Here is a 22,277-nt window from a genome sequence, read left to right on the forward strand (position 1 = left end):
TTTACATACATAAACATGTCGTTAGTGTCGGGTGGAGTGACTGCTGCTGCTTCCGCCATTTTGTTGAAACTTTTTTCAAGTGAACTAGTGAACAGAGTTAAGCTGTGTACACACACACACACACACACACACACACACACACACACACACACACACACACACAGAAACTGGCAGGAAAGGGAAGCTCATCACAGCCTTCCAAGTGGAGCAGCTTTTATGTTGGCAGTGTAAATGCTGCCCAAGAAGGCTGCCTACCTAGGGAGCTGCAAACTAAATGGAACACAATCTGGGACCTTTCCTAAATATACTCTCTCTCTCTCTCTCTCTCTCTCTCTCTCTCTCTCTCTCTCTCTCTCTGTAGTCTGGTGTCGAATCGTTTTCCTCCTCACGTTGTGCCTCATCATCCTCATGGCCTTCATCAGACGGGAATTCCTCACCCTGCTATAGTCTCTCCTGCCATCAAACAGGAACCCAATGGAGAGCTGAGCCCCGCTGCACACACGTGAGTGTACACACACACATACACATACACACACACAGACGTTTGTCATTGATGAGTCAGTTCTTATCAGTTGTTTTAAGCTTGGGAGTGAGATCAGTTTATCAGCGTGAAAACATCTCAAGATGTTTATCAGAAGTTCTCAAACTTTCTAGAGTCAGGGACTTTAACTGGAAATAAAATCAATTCCCCCTTAATACTAATTTATTTTATCAGCTCAGTCCAGTTCAGCAAATGTTCATCTGTGCAGACAACATTTTGGCTGTGCAGAGAACATTTCTTCTTCTTCTTCTTCTTCTTCTTCTTCTTCTTCTTCTTCTTAATTTTAATTATTATTGTTCTTTTTACTATTAGTATTATAAACCATTTTTATTATTTTTCTTCTTCTTTTTATTATTTTACTTATTCTTCTTCTTCTTATGATTATTATTATTATTATTATTATTATAATAAAATGGAGGAGTGTATTTTGAGGGTCCTGGATTGACTTGACTCTGTGAGAATAAGACTCTTTGTTTAAAAACTGAGTGAGTTATAATGTAAGAAGTGTACTTCCTGAGGGTGAGGGTGGAACTGAAAGCAGCAGTGTTCCTGGGCATGAGGAGCCGTGAAGCTTTTCTGCTGTGTGTAGCCGATTTAAAAACAAAACTCAGTACTGCATTCAGCTTTAGCTGGGGATGGGATTTGTGCTGCTGAAATCAGAGCCAGATGTAAAGCGTAAAATCATGACGTGCCCCGCGGTGGCTGTTATTCTTACACCGCTGATGGAAAATGGATCACACACACAGGTGTTCACTCTGAGATTCCCATTTGTTTGGAAAACTCGCTCATAATGACTCTCTCTCGCTCTCTCTCTCTCTCGCTCTCTCATGTTGTTTTTCTGAGCTTCCTTCACTTTATCAGTGTTGTGTCTAACAGTGCACTACTGTCTCTTTCTCTCTCTCACACACACACACACACACACACACACGGTCGGTGACAAAGCTGTTGTTTCTGTTTGGAGCAGGAAGTCTCCAGGGCCAGCGAAGAAGGAAGAAGAGAAGAAGCCACACATTAAGAAGCCCCTGAACGCCTTCATGCTGTACATGAAGGAGATGAGGGCTAAAGTGGTGGCCGAGTGCACGCTCAAAGAGAGCGCCGCTATCAATCAGATACTAGGCAGGAGGGTAAGGAGGAGTGTGTATAATACATGTGTGAGAATAAAACACCTTCCTGTATCAAATAACAGGAAGTTGACAAACCTGCGTTGTGAGTCTTATTATTATACACAGTATAAATGAGTGTGTGTGTGTGATGGCTGACTGATTCCTGTGTCTTCGCAGTGGCACTCTCTGTCTCGGGAAGAGCAGGCCAAATACTACGAGCTGGCCAGGAAAGAGCGGCAGCTTCACTCTCAGCTCTACCCCGGCTGGTCCGCACGTGACAACTACGTAAGACACACACACACACACACACCCCTCTAGAAACAACTACACACACACACCTCTAGACACAACTACACATACACCTATACAATGCTATAGGCAACTACACACGCATGTCTAGACACAACTACACAAACACACCTCTATACACTGCTATACAGACACCTATACACGATGACACACACACACTCCTCTATACACTGCTACACACACTTCTAGACTCAACTAGACACACACACACCTAGACACAACTACACACACACTCCTGTATGCACTGCTACACACACACTTCTAGACTCAACTAGACACACACCTCTAGACACAGCAATACATGTCTAAGAGAGGTTAGACACCTCACATATTTAAAGAAGGAAAAGAGAAACAAAATAAAATAAATAACAAAATAAACAACTGGAGCTGGATGTCTGGGTTTTGTGAAACAATAAAATAAATAAATAAATAAAAATCCATACACGTGAAAACCAACCAATCAAATAAAAGGGGGGATTAAACTAGGAAAAAAGTGAAGGGCCACCATATCTGTTGAAATGAAACATTTCGGACATGTTTAAATATCCCCCACAAATCTGGATGATACGATCACACACCTCAGAGACGCTCCAGCTCGGAATACTCCGCCAGGCAACACTAACGGAACAAAAACTAAATCCGCCTCGACCTAAAGGTTTAACAGCAGAACATTTCAGAACGTCTAATCTGTAACGGGGAAAAATCTTCGTACGTGAACGTGACTTTATCTCCAGTGACATTTTTCTCTCTGTTTGTCTCTACAGGGCAAGCGGAAGAAGAGGAAGAGAGAGAACAAGGCCAGCTCAGCAGCAGAAGGTGGGGGGTCGTGTGTTTCACTCGTTCTTTCAGGAATCAAGTGTGTTTCCTTTACTGCGCACACACACACAAACCACAAACATGGCGTTTTTCTGCTTTTCAGCATACCGTATTTAAATATTTTTCTATTTTCTATGTCCAGTAAAGGGATCCTCCATCTTTTCTCTTTTTTTTTTTTTGGTCTTTAAGTAAAGCTGATTGCTTGTAACACGTGTTCGACATTAAGAAGAATATCGGCACGTTTCCCTGTTAGAGTAAGAAAAGAACTTGAAGGACATAACCTTGCCTCATATTTTTCTTCTGATAAAAAGTCTCAGAAGAAAAGAGCTCCTGATCATTTTCTATTAAAAGTGACATTATTAGCAGATTTTAAGCCGTGTGAAGTTTTTACAGCGCAGGGAAACGTGTGAATTCTTCTGTTCTGACGACACGTGAGGTACAGATCCTGCCCATAGAGAAATATCTCTATACCAGCCGTGTTGTTTGAGCGCTACTGCGAGCTTTCGCCGTACTAACTCGCTGACCGTGTGACGTCACACCTCCTCGTAGCTCTAATAATCAGTCCAGCTCATTGTCCACACTAACCTGCTGTCCCCTCCCTGCACTCTGACATGCAGCGTATGAAGTGCAGTGCTAGCGCAGGCGCAGGTACGAAGCAGCTTCCATCACTCCACCCCCTCATACACACATCTATACACTGATCAGGCATAATGACCACTGAGAGGTGAAGTGAATAAGGCTGAGTATCTCCTCATCATGGCACCTGTTAGTGGGTGGGATATTTTAGGCAGCAAGTCAACATTTTGTCCTCAAAGTTGATGTTAGTAGCAGGAAAAATGGACAAGCGTAAGGATTTGAGCGAGTTTGATGAAGGGCCAAATTGTGATGGCTAGACCACTGGATCAGAGCATCTCCAAAACTGCTGCTCTTGTGGGGTGTTCCCGGTCTGCAGTGGTCAGTATCTATCAAAAGAGGTCCAAGGAAGGAACAGTGGTGAACCGGTGACAGGGTCATGGGCGGTCAAGGCTCAATGATGCACGTGGGGAGTGAAGGCTGGCCCGTGTGATCCGATCCAACAGACGAGCTACTGTTGCTCAGATTGCTCAAGAAGTTAATGCTGGTTCTGATAGAAAGGGGTCAGGATACACAGTGTATTATTGATTAAAGGGGGACCAACGCAGTATTAAGCAGGTGGTCATATTGTTATGCCTGGTCGGTGTATATGTCATAATCATCCTGTCCCGTCCGGCAGCGTACGGCGTCTTGTCTCCGTCCTCGTTGTCACTGTGTTCGTCCCATCTTCGTCCTTCCAGCAGAGTGGACATATGGGACGTACCCGACATACTGACCGATCTCCATCCCATGTTGTTCGCGTGCTGTGGAGGCCGTGTTTAGCAGAGTCGAGTCACAGGATCATTACAGACTCGCTCCGTGTTCCTCGGAGCTCTTCATCTGTTTCTTTACGTCTCAGTTTTTTGTCGTTTCGACCATGTCCCTGTTGGTCACCGTATTTTCCAGACTAGATGATAAATTTATGGATTTAATGAAGATTTGCTTATTAAAGAACAATATATTGTAATTTTTTTCCTTTTATTGTTACAGTTAATATCAGGAAAGCAAGTTCTTGTATCAAAGATCTGACTCTGGAGACCTTCTTTAAATGTCCTGAGAGAAAATGTCTCCATTTTTTGCATCAGCTGTTACCATAGAAATGATAAGGCTGTAGGGCTGAGCAGTGTGAAGTCTGGAAATTACGGTAATACTGTAGTGTACAACAGTGTAATAAAGCGTACTCCGTGTGCAGTGTGTTGATCTGAGTTTTCTCCGCTCCTGACTGCAGATTACTCGGCGCGGAATAAGAAGCCCTGTGTGCAGTACCTCCCTCAGGAGAAGATGATCGACAGCCCGGCGTCCTCTCACGGCAGCATGCTGGACTCCCCGGCCACGCCCTCCGCCGCCCTGGCGTCGCCCGCCGCACCCGCCCCCACTCACTCCGAGCAGGCCCAGCCGCTGTCTCTCACCACCAAACCGGAGCGCCACCACCCTCACTTCTCTCTGATCTCCAAACCTTCCTCATCATCCTCCTCCTCTTCTGCTTCCACTTCATCTTCCTCCTCCTCCTCCTCCTCCTCTCACCCCAGCATCTCTCTCGCCATCAGCTCCTCAGGTAGTCATTCGACCCCGCCTCTCCTCTCTCGACCAATCCCTTTCACCTCCCTGCACCCCTCTCTCTTGTCCCCGCCCTCGCCGTTCCACCAGGCTGCCCTGCACTCCCATCATGCCTTGTTCCAGACGCAGCCGCTCTCCTTGGTAACCAAATCAGCTGACTGAGCCTACGGAAACATCTCTCTCTCTCTCTCTCTCTCTCTCTCTCTCTCTCTTTTATTCAATCTCTTTCTCTGCTTTAAACATGCTGTACATTGCTTTTTTTGTTGTTTTTTGTTTTGTTTTTTAAACCCTTCCTCCCCCGACATAGATGTCAGGTTTAACTTTTTTGATAAGCGAAAAGTAAATGAATATTATTGGTCAATATTTGATCACCTGCTTTTCTGTGTCTCTCTCTATGAAAGTGTATTTTTTTGTAAAGTCTACTTTGGAACTGGTTTCTTATTTGATACAGTTATCCAGCAAAAACTCCTTGTATAAAGTTATTACTTGTATTAAAAACTTCTTTAATAAGACAAGAAGGAACAAAAAAAGAACATTCTTAAAAAGCTTACATGTAATTAATGGTAGTTTTGAAGTTGAATTGATAGAACAGGCCGCTTTATTAGGAAGGCTTTGGAGACTACCCCAGTTTTGAAGTGTGTGAAACTTGATAAATAAAACTTGTAAATTGTTTCTAGAACACGGACGACTGATGGAGGGTTTTTTTTTCCTGTTTTGACCTGTTCTGTAGCCGCTGCTCTGACCGGTTCATCTTAATGTACACTTTCTAATGTAAGAACACGGGAACTCTCGGATGCTCCACACAAACGGATTAGACAAACATTGATGTGTCTGGAGACGCTGAAAAGAGTGTCCAGTCTATCTATCTATCTATCTATCTATCTATCTATCTATCTATCTATCTATCTATCTATCTATCTATCTATCTATCTATCTATCTATCTATCTATCTATCTATCTGTCTCTATTTCTATCTGTAGCTCTCTCTCTCTCTCTCTCTCTCTGTCTGTCTGTCTCTCTTTCTCCCTCTGTCTGTCTCTCTATCGTATCTCTATCTATTTGTCTGTATCTCTCTGTCTGCATCTGTCTCTCTCTCTCTCTCTCTCTCTCTCTCTCGGGAGGCTGGTGATATAAACTCTGTGCTTTAATGAGGTTTAAAAGGAATAAAACACTTCAGAGGAATCAGCAGGTGAGGACGAGAGGAACGAAGCCCACGTTATTTTCCTGAATGAGACGATGTCGCTCATCTGTGTCGTGCCGCTTAAACACCCCGTACACGCGCACACACACACACACACACACCCACCCCTCTTCTACAAGCTTAGCATGTTTTTACATTGTGAAGTAAAATCCAAGTGACTGATCTTGGTGAATTTATTTTTCTAGAATCTATTTAAGCCTGGAATCCTCAGAGCAGATTTAGCGACTTGCATAACATCTTCCGCTCGGAAATAAATAAATAAATTAAAGAAAATCTGAAGGACGAAGGCAGAAAGCAGGTGTCGGGGAAGAGAAGAGAAAAAAGAGTCACATACCTTCAGAGGCGCAAAAAAAAAAAAAAAAAAAGCCTTGCAACTTGGACATTTCTGAGAAATGAATTTCTGAAGTGTCGGAGAAGAAGGAAGAAAGATGTTCGTGGATTCGTGCTTTTGCATACTGAACCTTTCGCATGCGTTTCGCATACACACCTGTGACGTGTGTGTGTGTTTGGAGGACATTTGACACAATCTGGTTAAATAAAGGTTAAAGGTAAAAAAATAAATCACATTTATGTGATTAAATAAATCAAAATCATTCACTACATGGGAAAATAAATTAATCGTAGAGGGGGAGAAAAAAAATTTACAGGTGGGGAAAAAAAAATAAATGTGAATGTAATAAATAATCAAAATAATTCTATATAGAAAAATCATGAACAAAAATCTATATATTATTTATTAATGTTAATATTAAAATCCCAGCTGTGAAATAAATCCACATGTGTAAATACGAGTCTTCACGTTCCTGTTAGTTTTCTGTGTGTGTGTGTTTTAATCTGGATATTTGGAAGGATTTAAATCTTTAATGGTCTGAACCTCACTGGAAAATAAACAGCTGTGCCAGAGCAACAAAATTTCCTGCCAAAAAGTAAACACAAATAAAAAATAATAGACATCTGTTCCTTCCTGGAATGCAGAGTCCCAGAACAACAAGCGAAAAAGCAGGTCAGTGAGTCTCTCTCTCTCTCTCTCTCTCTCTCTCTCTCTCGCTGTCTCGATCTCTCTGTCTCTCCCAATCTCTTTTCTCTCTCTCTCTCTCTCTCTCTCCCTCCACATCTTTTTTTTTCTTCCTCTTTTTACTGCATCTTTCCTTCGTGGCTCTGCCTGGCTGTAATTAAACGTGGAGGTAATCGCATGGAGCTCCCGGGACCTCATTAGGATTTTCAATTAATGGAAAACACCACCACCACGTTTCGGGTTCCTCGGGTTCTTCGTGGTGTTTTTTTTGTTTTTTTATTATTTTTTAAAGGGATTTTGGAGATGAGGAGGGAGGTGGTGGTGGAGGGAGGTGGTGGAGGTGGTGGTGGTGCCAGGGATGGTGTTCTGAGTGGGGCAGATACAGCACACGCAACACAATGAACTGGTTTTCAGATCAGTCACGTGATTCTTTCCCACCATTAAGAATTATTACATTTTTACATAGTTTTTTTATTTTTTTATTTTATTTTGTTATTATTATTATTATTATTATTATTATTATTATTACTACTACTACTACTACTATTATTTATTTTATTTATTTTTTTATTTTTTTGCAAGGAACGAATCACCAGGGAGAAAAATATTCACACTGAAAACAAATGAATCATATTTATTTTCCTTAATCAGATTTTTTCCCTCTATTTTTCCTAATCAATAACATTAATTTTGTTTCTCAATAAGCATCCTGATTCACATGCAAAAAAATGAATCAGATTTTCCATCCAATTTTTGATTTATTTACACAAGTGATTTTTCTCCATGATTCTTTTTCACGTTTTTTATTCCACTGATTCAACTTTCTCTTTTTCAAGTGTGAGTCATTTTCTCTAAATGATTCATGAATCACATTATTTTATCCCTAACGATTCATTTTCGATCGCGCCGCATTACAGATATTCTTGAGCTCATGTGCATCCATTTATAATGTGCTCTATTAATCCACACGTCCCTCACACTAAAGAAAATAAATAAATTAATTAATTAATTAATCATTTTATTTTCCTTAATGTGAATTTTTTCCCTATTCATATCTTTTATTAATTTTCTTTCTAAGTATTCAATAAGCATATTAATCGACATGACAGAAAAAATTAATCACATTTTACGTCACATTTTCCCTAAAATTGTTGATTTATTTACACAAGTGATTTTTATCCATGATTCTTTATTTCAATATTTTTTATTCCACTGATTTGTTCGATTCCACACATGATTTTATTCCAAAATAATTTTCCCCCACTTTTTAATTCAGTAATAATTTTCTTTTCATTTACATGTGATTTTTTTCCTCCAGGAAATGATTTATTTATTCTATTTTACATAAATTTATTTTTAAATGAATCCTTCAGCAGGAATATATATATATTAAATTAATCATTTTAATTTGTTTGAATTTTTTTTTTGCATTTATTTTCACGTGATCCCCCTCACTCTCTCGTGATTTATTTATTTATTTATTTATTTTAATTCTCACTTTTTTCAGAGAATTTCTCTTTTTCATATGTGAGTCATTTTCTCCAAATGATTCATGAATCACATTATTTCATCTCCAACGATTAATTTATGATTTTCCTTTTTCCCTTTCAATCACACCGTGTTATGGATATTCTTAAGTTCACATGCACTGATTTCGGGGTATAACGTGGTCCATTAATCCATACGTCCCTCACGTGTCCTCACGTTTTCGTCACGTACGACGAAATGTAAAGGAAGGCGCTGGTGCAAAGAGGAAGAAAAAGAAAGAACACAAAGTAATGGAAACACTCATGCAATATGAGATTTCTGTGTGGCTAATGGATTCTGGAGTGTGTGTGTGTGTGTGTGTGTGTGTGTGTGTGTGAAGCTAATAATCCTTCTCCACATTCTCTCCTCCATCATCCCTAAAACATTTTACCCATATCATTCATACCAGCTTTTCCTGACTGTACATAATTAGCCCCGGTTGTTGTGTATCAATATGATCTAGGATGTGTGCATGTGTGTGTGTGTGTGTGTGTGTGTGTGTGAGTAAGATAGGTGGTGGAGGGAGGGAGAAGGGGTGAGAGGGTGATACCAGATAGACAGGCTGACACCTACTGAGTGCTCATTTCCCTCTCTGCCCTCGGGTGAGGTACACACCTGTCAGTCACACACACACACACACAGCGTGTGTTTTCTTTTGCTCGGGAGTCATTAAGAAGGGCAGGATTCTGCCTTGCATCATCCCAGGCTAGGCTGCGCTCTCTCTCTCTCTCTCTCTCTCTCTCTCTCTCCTTCGGGGGCTCTCTGCGTCTGCGAGAGCCCTGAGCTCCACATCCAGATCCATCAGCCAAATTAAAGCTAATGAGTTGTCAGAGAAAGCCTAGGCCTGAGAAACACTGGTCTATTCTCCGTACGCCACAACACACACACACACACACACACACACACATGCACGTAAACAGCGCTGCAGAAAGTGTGTGTGAGTGACTTTAATATGTTGAAGGGCCAGGCTGGAGAGAGGCCTAGGCCCTGATTATTTTCCCTGGGCCTGTTTTCTTTCTTGGACAGAGCGCTAGTTAGGGTGAGCACTCAGCATCATTAACTCCGCGCTTCTCCCTTCACCTCGCCGGATTCGGACTCGAAGCTCAGCGCGTCTGCATTATGTATCTGTGAAATGATTCCTGGTTGTTTTCAAGCTCCTACATTTTTTTTTAAAGAGAGAGGAATTAACATGTGAGAAGACATGAGGAAGGTATCAAAATCTCACAGTGGGTCTCTGGTGTGTTGCTTTTATGCAATGAGCTAAACTGCTGATACACAAGTAAACATTATCCTGATTTTACCTCAGATTTAAAAAAAAATCAAATCCAGAAGCTAAATCTAAAGAATTCAGGAGGTTAATAATGTCCTACCTGAGCTGAATCGGGTTCATTTTGACGCAAAAGAAGAAAGCTTTTTGAAGCTCCGACATTTCTTTTTAGAACGCATTTCTAAAACAAAATACACAAGGGTTAGTGCTGATGCTTCTGATATACCCTATATTGCCAAATGTTTTGGAACGTCTGCCTTTACATGCACATGAATGTAATATGGAGTTGTCCCGCCCTTTGCAGCTATAACAGCTTCAACTCTTCTGGGAAGGTTTTCCACAAGGTTTAGGAGTGTGTTTATGGGAATTTTTGACCATTCCACTAGAAGCGCATTTGTGAGGTCAGACACTGATGTTGGACCAGAAGGTCTGTCTCACAGTCTCCGCTCTAATTCATCCCAAAGGTGTTCTATGGGGTTGAGGTCAGGACTCTGTGCAGGCCAGTCAAGTTCATCCACACCAAACTCACTCATCCATGTCTTTATGGACCTTGCTTAGGAAGGGGTCATCCCCAAACTGTTCCCACAAAGAGCATGAAATTGTCCACAATGTCTTGGTATGAAGCTGAAGCATTAAGAGTTCCTTTCACTGGAACTAAGGGGCCGAGCCCAACCCCTGAAAAACAACACCTGAACTCAATGATCTGGAGGGTGTCCCAATACTTTTGGCAATATAGTGCAATACACTTAATTACCCATAAACAACTGCTTGATTTGTTTTTCACTGATTTTATCATTAAATCCAGTGCACTTTTGTATATAACAATTTTTATTTGCACTCACACGTGACACATTGTGAATAAACAAAAATATCACTGAATTTTACTGAAATTCACTAAAACTAATATAAAAAGAAATGAATTTTAACACCTTTAACACAATAAAGATGTAGGTTCGCTGTTGCTAGGCAACTGCAAACTATATACATACTCTCAAGCATATATATATATATATATATAACCTGAAGGCATGAAGGCACAGTGGCATCAGAAATGAATCCGAACCACATGGAACTGCAACATTTACCTCAGATTTTTTGGCAAATTACACATAAAAGGCTCCCAATTAAAAAAACAGAGCGTAATTAGACTTAGCATTGAGTGCTAGGTGTAAATGTCAGCGGCTGAAGCTGCACCATACTGAGGAACATAAACAACAGCGGCTAAACTCAGAAAAGTTATGAATGATTCATTTATATTAAATCTTTTTCAAAATATCTTGAAGTGTATGTTGTTGTAGCCTCTCTTGGACTTGATTAGCCTCGACTTGTGCTTGTAAACTGTAAAACTTTTTCATCCGGAGCCACTTCGACTGAAGGAATAAATGAATAAATGTAAATACACTCCACAATTAGACGGGATTATTATAACAAGACCCGTGAGATCGTCTGTCTCCTTCATCAAACGCAGAGGTAAAGATCTTACGCGTCATGCTAACACACCGCTTGCTGTAGTACGACACTTCGTTCGATAACTTCATCGTTCCCGCTATATCTTTGTTCTGCTCCGAGCTTGGACGCGACATCTGCCTGCTTGACGCAAGCCTGGAATTAATACATGTTAATTCTGCTCGTTAGAGGCTGCCGGCTCCGAGCCCAGCTTCTGCTCCTCACATTCTCTTTGATCCCAAGTTTCTTGCCAGGTTTCGAGGCTTTGATGGTCCTCGAGCGCTTTGCATTGTCTGTACGTTCCTCCAGCGTGACCATTAATATTAACACAATTAATAAGAAAGCCGCGGAGAGGTCACGAAGCGCGCAGAATAAAACACACACACACACGTTTTTATGTGTGAAGCCGAGAGGGTTGATTTTAGAAGCTGTAGAATCTCAGGTATTGTGTGACGAGAATGAAGAGCCAGAGTCATCTCGGGGTTTTTCTGTAAAGTGGGGCTGAAATCATGGCTCTTTGTCAGCCCTGAGCTCGTCTCTGGGTCACTCAGACAGTCACAGGACTGCTGGAGAAAACCGAGGACTTGTACGCGCTGACCCTTCAGGCGACGGTGGTTACGGTTTCTGCTTAAAGGCACAGCTTGTAATCTCTACAACTTTATAACATGAGCACTGATCATCAGACTTAGCTTTCCCTTCCAGACCATGTTTTCGATAAACCTAGCCGACTGGAGAAGGTCATTTCTGAGCTGAAATTGTAGAAAGGAAGCCAATAACATGCTGATTTTCTTTATGACAAATATCGTGACTAGTGTCATATAAGGATAGTTTTCTATAAGGCTAGCTTCTTGTAAGGCTAGTTTAGTATGAGATCAGTTTTCTATATGGCTAGATTTCTTAGATGACTAATAACGCAGTGTCCTAGATACCTAGTTTTCTTAATTTCAGGTTTCATAGAAGTTCTTATATGGCTAGTTTTTCATAGAGCTAGTTCCCTGTAAAGCTAGTTTTCAATATGGCTAATACAGTGGCTAGTTCCCTGTAAAGCTAGTTTTCAATATTGCTGATAAGGTGGCTAGTTCCTTATGTAGTTTTTTATATGGCTGACTCGCTAGTTCCCTATAAAGCTAGTTTCCTATATAGCTAGTTTTGTATATGGCCAGTAGAGTGGCTTGTTCCCTATATCGCTAGTTCCCTCTTTAGCTAGTTTCCTATATGGCTAATAATGTGACTAGTTCCTTATGAAGCTAGTTCCTTCCTTAGCTAGTTTCTTATATATCTAGTTTTCTATAAGGCTAATAAGGTGACTAGGTCCCTGTATAGCTAGCTCCCTCTGTAGTTTATTTCCTATAGAGTGTTTTTTCCCCCTACGGCTACTAGTGTGGCTAATTCCCTACAAAGCTAGTTCTCTATTTAGCTAGTTTCCTATATGGCTAATAATGTGACTAGTTCCCTATAAAGCTAATTCCCTCTTTAGCTAGTTTCTTATATATCGAGTTGTCTATATGACTAGAAAAAGTGGCTAGTTCTCTGTATAGCTAGCTCCTTATATAGTTAATTTTCTATATTCCTATATAGGGTGGCTAATTCCCAACAGAGCTAGTTCTCTATTTAGCTCATTTCTTACATAGCCAGTTTCCCTATATGGCTAGTTTTCTTTATGGCTAATAATGTGGCTAGTTTTGTATATGAAAAAAAAATTCACTATTGTTATCTAACTATAAACTAGAAATGTTTTTATCAATTAAAATGCAATTTGTATTTGAAGTAAAAGAAATATTTAATTAACAATGACACGTTTATTATAATCAAATCATAATTTTATTTTATTACAATTTATTAAATAAACTAAAAGTCCTTTTTGTAACAGCGCACCAGGGAGAAGGACCGAGAGGAAGCAGGTTAGTGAAAACAGTTCTTTAATAAGAGACACACTCAAAAAAGGAAGCATAAACTGAGAATAAACCAAAACTGGAATTAGCGAAGCACTGGGCAAAACAACTCTCTTGGGAGAACAGAACTGAAGACGCATAGAGGAATAATCCACCAGAGGCAGGCCGAGCAGACCCTAGGAAAGTCACTATAATACTCGCCGCTGGCTCCGGCGCATGAGGGCGTTAAATAGTGTCCGGGAAATTGGGTGCAGGTGTCAGCGCTAGAACTCAGGTGATTGGGGGCGTGGTCGCGTGGCTGAGGTTGGTGCATCCGTGACACTTTTATAGCTTGTCCTTGGGGTGTAAATTATTATAATTACTATTATTATTATTATTATTATTATTATTATAGGTGTTATTATTATTATTATTATTATTATTATTATTATTATTATTATTATTATTATTATAGGTGTTATTATTATTATTATTATTATTATTATTATTATAGTTATTATTATTATTATTATTATTATTACAGAAACTCGAGCTTTGGGTGCAGGTGTCAGCGCTAGAACTCAGGTGATTGGGGGCGTGGTCGCGTGGCTGAGGTTGGTGCATCCGTGACACTTTTATAGCTTGTCCTTGGGGTGTAAATTATTATAATTACTATTATTATTATTATTGTTATTATTATTATTATTATTATTATAGGTGTTATTATTATTATTATTATTATTATTATTATTATTATTATTATTATTATTATTATTATTATAGTTATTATTATTATTATTATTATTACAGAAACTCGAGCTTTGGGTGCAGGTGTCAGCGCTAGAACTCAGGTGATTGGGGGCGTGGTCGCGTGGCTGAGGTTGGTGCATCCGTGACACTTTTATAGCTTGTCCTTGGGGTGTAAATTATTATAATTACTATTATTATTATTATTATTATTATTATTATTATTATTATTATTATTATTATTATTATTATTATAGGTGTTATTATTATTATTATTATTATTATTATTATTATTATTATTATAGTTATTTTTATTACTATTATTATTACAGAAACTCGAGCTTTGGGTGCAGGTGTCAGCGCTAGAACTCAGGTGATTGGGGGCGTGGTCGCGTGGCTGAGGTTGGTGCATCCGTGACACTTTTATAGCTTGTCCTTGGGGTGTAAATTATTATAATTACTATTATTATTATTATTATTATTATTATTATAGTTATTATTATTATTATTGTTATTATTATTATTATTATTATTATTATAGTTATTATTATTATTATTATTATTATTACAGAAACTCGAGCTTTGGGTGCAGGTGTCAGCGCTAGAACTCAGGTGATTGGGGGCGTGGTCGCGTGGCTGAGGTTGGTGCATCCGTGACACTTTTATAGCTTGTCCTTGGGGTGTAAATTATTATACTTACTATTATTATTATTATTATTATTATTATTATAGTTATTATATGTGTTATTATTATTATTATTATTATTATTATTATAGGTGTTAATATTATTATTATTATAGTTATTATTATTATTATTATTATTATTATTATTATTATTATTATAGGTGTTATTATTATTATTATTATTATTATTATAGTTATTTTTATTATTATTATTATTGTTATTACAGAAACTCGAGCTGTTGTGTTTCCCTCCTCTGCTGTAAACGGGACTTGACCCAGAACCCTGTTTAAGGTATTTTCATCCTGCGCTTCGACCCCATCAATACCCTCCAGTGGGTGATAGAAGTGAGCAGCGTTTCCCCGTCTGTTCAGGTCTCCGTCCTCGTCCCCATATCCTCCCTCCTCCACTTTAACCGATTGTTTCCTCTGCATCCTGTCGTCCTCCTCAGCCCCTGTGAAGTCAGGTACCGCTCGGTCCCTCGCGCCCAAGGATCCTCCTCACTGCTGTATTTATACCCGTTTGACCTCCAGGAAGGAAACGTTCATGTGGACCGAGACAAATGGCTTTCTGAACTAAATGTCAGACGCTATAATTAGACCATATTTAACCCTGCTGGACTCTAACGGACAGAGGACGACACCTACAATTAACATGGACATAATTAACACCATGTCATCAGATGTTAGAGATGAGTTCTTGTCAAATAGTTTTCTTCTTTATGTTGGTATCATTTCATTCATTTTGGAAGCTCCGCCTTCCAAAATTGTACAACAAAAGGTGGAGCTGTGCAGGAAAGCTTTTTATTTTATTCAAATTGTCTATTCAAGATTTGTAGTTTAACCAGTAATTTGAAGCATGTTGGTGAAATTTGTGCATGTGCTCATGGAAAAAACGTCAAAGATGCAGACATCAGTGTTCCTGAGTCGAAATGTTCATGAAATACATTCTTTTTAAAGAAAGGTAAGCCCCGCCTTCAAAAATAAAAGAGTTGAACAAAAAAAATTCAAATTGTCTATTTAATTCAATTCCATTTTAGAGAGTGGTTATAAATGATTATAAACACCAGAGAGTGTGATTATAAATGATTATAAACACCAGAGAGTGTGATTATAAATGATTATAAACACCAGAGAGTGTGATTATAAATGATTATAAACACCAGAGAGTGTGATTATAAATGATTATAAACACCAGAGAGTGTGATTATAAATGATTATAAACACCAGAGTGTGATTATAAATGATTATAAACACCAGAGAGTGTGATTATAAATGATTATAAACACCAGAGTGTGATTATAAATGATTATAAACACCAGAGAGTGTGATTATAAATGATTATAAACACCAGAGAGTGTGATTATAAATGATTATAATTATATAAACATTTATAATCGATCTAATCGAAAAATCGATCTAATTATTTGTCTATCTACCTGTCTGTCTGTCTATTTCATTTTTTAATCTATCTATCTATCTATCTATCTATCTATCTATCTATCTATCTATCTATCTATCTATCTATCTATCTATCTATCTATCTATTTTCTGACTGACGGCATGAGGTTTTACATTTCAGACATTTTTCTGTATCTCATTATTACTGTAAGGTGTGAGTGAGAGTGAGAGGATTTTTAGTTTAGTGTTAGTGAGGAATATAAACAGTTCAGGTGTTGATTGATGCCCCAGTTCCGCCCTCTCTGTTTGTTTTTGAGTTTCTGGAAGGTTCTTTTACATCACATGAATCGTGTGTTCAAATTCTTTTTACCTCAAGTGTGGTCAAGACTTAACAAGTCTCCCAGAAAAAAGAGTTCTGCATGAATTATTTTCTACAGTAACCAAACTTGGCCTAGGGTTTTTTTTTTTTTTTTCAAGAATGTGTGTCCCACAGAGAGAGAGAGAGAGTGAGTGAGAGAGAGAGAGAGAGAGAGAGAGAGAGAGAGAGAGAGAGAGAAAGCGAGATAGAGACAGAGAGAGAGAAACGAGGGAGACAGACAGAGACCGAGAGAGAAGCGAGAGAGAGAAGAGAGAGAAGTGTGTGTGTGTGTGAGAGAGAGAGAGAGAGAGAGAGAGAAGAGAGTGAGCGAGGGAGAGAGAGAGAGAGAGACAGAGAGAGAGAGAGAAAAGAGGGAGACAGACAGAGACAGATAGAAGCGAGAGAGAGAGAGAGAGAGAAGAGAAAGAAGTGTGTGTGTGTGTGTGTGAGAGAGAGAGAGAGAGAGAGAGAGAGAGAGAGAGAGAAGAGAGTGAGCGAGGGAGAGAGAGAGAGAGAGACAGAGAGAGAGAGAGAAAAGAGGGAGACAGACAGAGACAGATAGAAGTGAGAGAGAGAGAGAGAGAGAAACGAGGGAGACAGACAGAGACCGAGAGAGAAGCGAGAGAGAGAAGAGAGAGAAGTGTGTGTGTGTGTGAGAGAGAGAGAGAGAGAGAGAAGAGAGTGAGCGAGGGAGAGAGAGAGAGAGAGAGAGAGACAGAGAGAGAGAGAGAAAAGAGGGAGACAGACAGAGACAGATAGAAGCGAGAGAGAGAGAGAGAGAGAGAGAGAGAGAAGAGAAAGAAGTGTGTGTGTGTGTGAGAGAGAGAGAGACAGAGAAAAAAGAGAAGAGAGAGAGACAGAGAGAGATAGAGAAAAAAGAGAAGAGAGAGAGAGAGACAGAGAGAGAGCACACTCGTTTATGTAAATGGAGAGTAAATGATGGACAGTGGTCGCACTGCCCCTCTGTCTCCTGGATGAAACGTGTGAGTGGACGTCTGAAGAGAACAGCTTGAGGAATTGGAGAAACATGAAGCGCTGGAGCTCTGTGATTAAAATTGAAGGAGGCATCTGTTTCCTCGAACACTTCACACCACATCGTTAATGTGTTTGGGTCATTTAGAGCTTGTTAGGAGTTGTTTGCTTGTGTGTGCGTGTGTGTGTGTGTGTGTGTGTGCGTGTGCGTGTATTCTTAGTCTCTAAAACAAAGGCATAATAGTTGGTTGTATTGCTGTGGTCTGGGTGTCTTGCTTCACCACAGCGATGGCTCCAGGAAGGGTCTTTCGACAGTCTCTTGAATCAGGGTGTTGTTGTGTTGTGTTGTAAGATCTTTTTCCCCAAAAAAAAAAGAAAAGAAAAGAAAAGATGAGTTACAGCTGCACAGCAGAATGTAGACATGGAGTCACAGTCACATTACTAGTCTGAGAGGAAAGTCCGGATAGTCCTCTATCGCCCCCTGCTGTCTGATGGAGTTATAACCACAGGATAGACTAGAACTGAAAGAATAAACTCTAAATATTTTAAATAAATCATATTATATTTTATAATTACATATATTTTTGAACCCTTCTCAACTAATAATTTATCTTTGTCCACTATTAATCAGACAGCTACTACTCTTCCAACTGGTTCTAGTTTTTAGTTCCCTAGCACCTTACTTTTCAAAACATTTTGTATACATAGAATATCGCATATTGAATATTGCAATATATATATATATATACACTATATTGCCAAAAGTATTCGCTCACCCATCCAAATAATCAGAATCAGGTGTTCCAATCACTTCCATGGCCACAGGTGTATAAAATCAAGCACCTAGGCATGCAGACTGTTTTTACAAACATTTGTGAAAGAATGGGTCGCTCTCAGGAGCTCAGTGAATTCCAGCGTGGAACTGTGATAGGATGCCACCTGTGCAACAAATCCAGTCGTGAAATTTCCTCACTCCTAAATATTCCACAGTCAACTGTCAGCTGTATTATAAGAACGTGGAACAACAGCAACTCAGCCACGAAGTGGTAGGCCACGTAAACTGACGGAGCGGGGTCAGCGGATGCTGAGGCGCATAGTGCGAAGAGGTCACCAACTTTCTGCAGAGTCGATCGCTACAGACCTCCAAACTTCATGTGGCCTTCAGATTAGCTCAAGAACAGTGCGCAGAGAGCTTCATGGAATGGGTTTCCATGGCCGAGCAGCTGCATCCAAGCCATACATCACCAAGTGCAATGCAAAGCGTCGGATGCAGTGGTGTAAAGCACGCCGCCACTGGACTCTAGAGCAGTGGAGACGCGTTCTCTGGAGTGACGAATCGCGCTTCTCCATCTGGCAATCTGATGGACGAGTCTGGGTTTGGCGGTTGCCAGGAGAACGGTACTTTGAACTCTGAATGCTTCAGCATACCAAGACATTTTGGACAATTCCATGCTCCCAACTTTGTGGGAACAGTTTGGAGCTGGCCCCTTCCTCTTCCAACATGACTGTGCACCAGTGACCAAAGCAAGGTCCATAAAGACATGGATGACAGAGTCTGGTGTGGAGGAACTTGACTGGCCTGCACAGAGTCCTGACCTCAACCCGATAGAACACCTTTGGGATGAATTAGAGCGGAGACTGAGAGCCAGGCCTTCTCGTCCAACATCAGTGTGAGACCTCACAAATGCGCTTCTGGAAGAATGGTCAAAAATTCCCATAAACACACTCCTAAACCTTGTGGACAGCCTTCCCAGAAGAGTTGAAGCTGTTATAGCTGCAAAGGGTGGACCGACGTCATATTGAACCCTATGGATTAGGAATGGGATGTCACTTAAGTTCATATGCAAGTCAAGGCAGGTGAGCGAATACTTTTGGCAATATAGTGTATATATATATATATATTTCATTTGTATTTTTGAATACATTTGTATATATAGATTATTTCATTTTTTATTTATATTTTATATTTCATTTATATTTTTTAAATACATTCTTGTACTTTTGAATATGTTTGTATATTTAGAATTTTTTTTTACTTTTCATTTATATTTTATATTTCATTTATATTTTTAAATACATTTTGTATATATAGAATATTTCATTTATATTTATTTTTCATGTTATCTGAATTAGTCTCTGGCAAAAATCTTATCTTGTCTTATCTTATCTTAACTACTTATGATAACTACTACTAACTACTACTACTACCACCACTTCTCTTTGAAATATTAATACTTTTCCTAATTTTACTACAACTACAACAGCTACTAATATTATTACTACTACTACTACTACCTCTACTATAACTATTTTTTCTACTATTACCACTACTATTACTATTACTACTACTATTACTACTACCACTACTGTTACTATTAATACTACTGTAACTGCTACTATTACTATTATTACTACTGTTACTACTACTATTAGTATTACTGTTACTATTACTAGTACTCTTGGTGTGACAGTGTGGTGATTTATTATACAGTTTATTTAATAATGAGGTAAGGATGATGAGGCGTGACATTTATTAATATATAAATTCACTGGAGTTTCCATTTTGTTATAAAGAATTTAGTGAATCTATTGAAAATTGAATTCTAAAATACAAATTGTAAATTATGAGAAATTAGCAAGAAATTGAAGTGTCTGTTAATAATGATCGTCCAAAATTAATAATAAGCTCCAAAAACAAAGATAAATAAATAAATCTTTTTGAGTCCACGCAGATTTAATTCCAGGTCAAATATCATTATTTAATTATGCTTTATTCAGTGCCACAAGAACAAGAGCTATTACACATTCACATTATCACAATGACATTAGCTACCAGATAGATAGATAGATAGATAGATAGATAGATAGATAGATAGATAGATAGATAGATAGATAGATAGATAGATAGATAGATAGATAGATAGACAGACAGACAGACAGATAAACAAACAAACAAACAAATAAATATAAATAATACATAGATAGATAGATAGATAGATAGATAGATAGATAGATAGATAGATAGATAGATAGATAGATAGACAGACAGACAGACAGACAGACAGACAGATAAACAAACAAACAAACAAACAAATAAATAAATATAAATAATAGATAGATAGATAGATAGATAGATAGATAGATAGATAGATAGATAGATAGATAGATAGATAGACAGACAGACAGACAGACAGACAGACAGATAAACAAACAAACAAACAAATAAATAAATATAAATAATACATAGATAGATAGATAGATAGATAGATAGATAGATAGATAGATAGACAGACAGACAGACAGATAAACAAACAAACAAACAAACAAATAAATAAATATAAATAATAGATAGATAGATAGATAGATAGATAGATAGATAGATAGATAGATAGATAGATAGATAGATAGATAGACAGACAGACAGACAGATAAACAAACAAACAAACAAATAAATAAATATAAATAATAGATAGATAGATAGATAGATAGATAGATAGATAGATAGATAGATAGATAGATAGATAGATAGATAGATAGATAGACAGACAGACAGACAGATAAACAAACAAACAAACAAATAAATAAATATAAATAATAGATAGATAGATAGATAGATAGATAGATAGATAGATAGATAGATAGATAGATAGATAGATAGACAGACAGACAGACAGATAAACAAACAAACAAACAAATAAATAAATATAAATAATAGATAGATAGATAGATAGATAGATAGATAGATAGATAGATAGATAGATAGATAGATAGATAGATAGACAGACAGACAGACAGATAAACAAACAAACAAACAAATAAATAAATATAAATAATAGATAGATAGATAGATAGATAGATAGATAGATAGATAGATAGATAGATAGATAGATAGATAGATAGATAGACAGACAGACAGACAGATAAACAAACAAACAAACAAATAAATAAATATAAATAATAGATAGATAGATAGATAGATAGATAGATAGATAGATAGATAGATAGATAGATAGATAGATAGATAGATAGATAGATAGATAGATAGACAGACAGACAGATAAACAAACAAACAAATAAATAAATATAAATAATAGATAGATAGATAGATAGATAGATAGATAGATAGATAGATAGATAGATAGATAGATAGATAGATAGATAGATAGATAGATAGACAGACAGACAGACAGACAGACAGACAGATAAACAAACAAACAAACAAATAAATAAATATAAATAATAGATAGATAGATAGATAGATAGATAGATAGATAGATAGATAGATAGATAGATAGATAGATAGATAGATAGACAGACAGACAGATAAACAAACAAACAAACAAATAAATAAATATAAATAATACATAGATAGATAGATAGATAGATAGATAGATAGATAGATAGATAGATAGATAGATAGATAGATAGATAGATAGACAAACAAACAAATAAACAAACAAACAAACAAATAAATAAATTTCAGTGCCTTCAGAGCGTTACATGTTTTCAGACCTTTTGTTTTTGGTTTGTTTTTATAGATATAATTTTTTAACAAATAATTTAAAATTTAAAAATTTAAAATAAAATGTGAAAAATTTGGTTCGCGCTGAACCCACTTTTTCTCCTCTATATGGTATTTTCCTAATAAAAAATAAACAAATGTACAATATGTTTTTTAAATTTTCATTCTCTGTGTAAAAAAAAGGCACATAAAAAATAGAAATGTCTATCATGAGCTCCACTTTCCTCTTTCATTGCATGTATTGAATACAGAAGCACGTGGGTGTGGCTGTGACACTGATGCCACGCCCATTTCCCCCCCTACGCATGCGGAAGTGTACGATCAAAGGCG

General features: G+C 38.0%; 1 protein-coding gene across 1 annotated transcript in view; it reads left to right on the forward strand.

Moving 5' to 3' along the window:
- tcf7l1b (transcription factor 7 like 1b) overlaps nucleotides 1-5,619 on the forward strand; it is a 39,607-nt gene extending 33,988 nt beyond the window's left edge. The window contains exons 8-12 of the mRNA XM_058389506.1: nucleotides 362-502; nucleotides 1,506-1,665; nucleotides 1,822-1,929; nucleotides 2,718-2,769; nucleotides 4,610-5,619. Coding sequence (XP_058245489.1) covers nucleotides 362-502; nucleotides 1,506-1,665; nucleotides 1,822-1,929; nucleotides 2,718-2,769; nucleotides 4,610-5,100 — 952 coding nt within the window. The 3' untranslated portion in view covers nucleotides 5,101-5,619. The remainder of the gene's footprint in view (nucleotides 1-361; nucleotides 503-1,505; nucleotides 1,666-1,821; nucleotides 1,930-2,717; nucleotides 2,770-4,609) is intronic.
- Nucleotides 5,620-22,277: the final 16,658 nt, after the last annotated feature.

The sequence above is a fragment of the Hemibagrus wyckioides genome, linkage group LG05 (assembly GCF_019097595.1).
Source record: "Hemibagrus wyckioides isolate EC202008001 linkage group LG05, SWU_Hwy_1.0, whole genome shotgun sequence".
NCBI lineage: Eukaryota > Metazoa > Chordata > Actinopteri > Siluriformes > Bagridae > Hemibagrus > Hemibagrus wyckioides.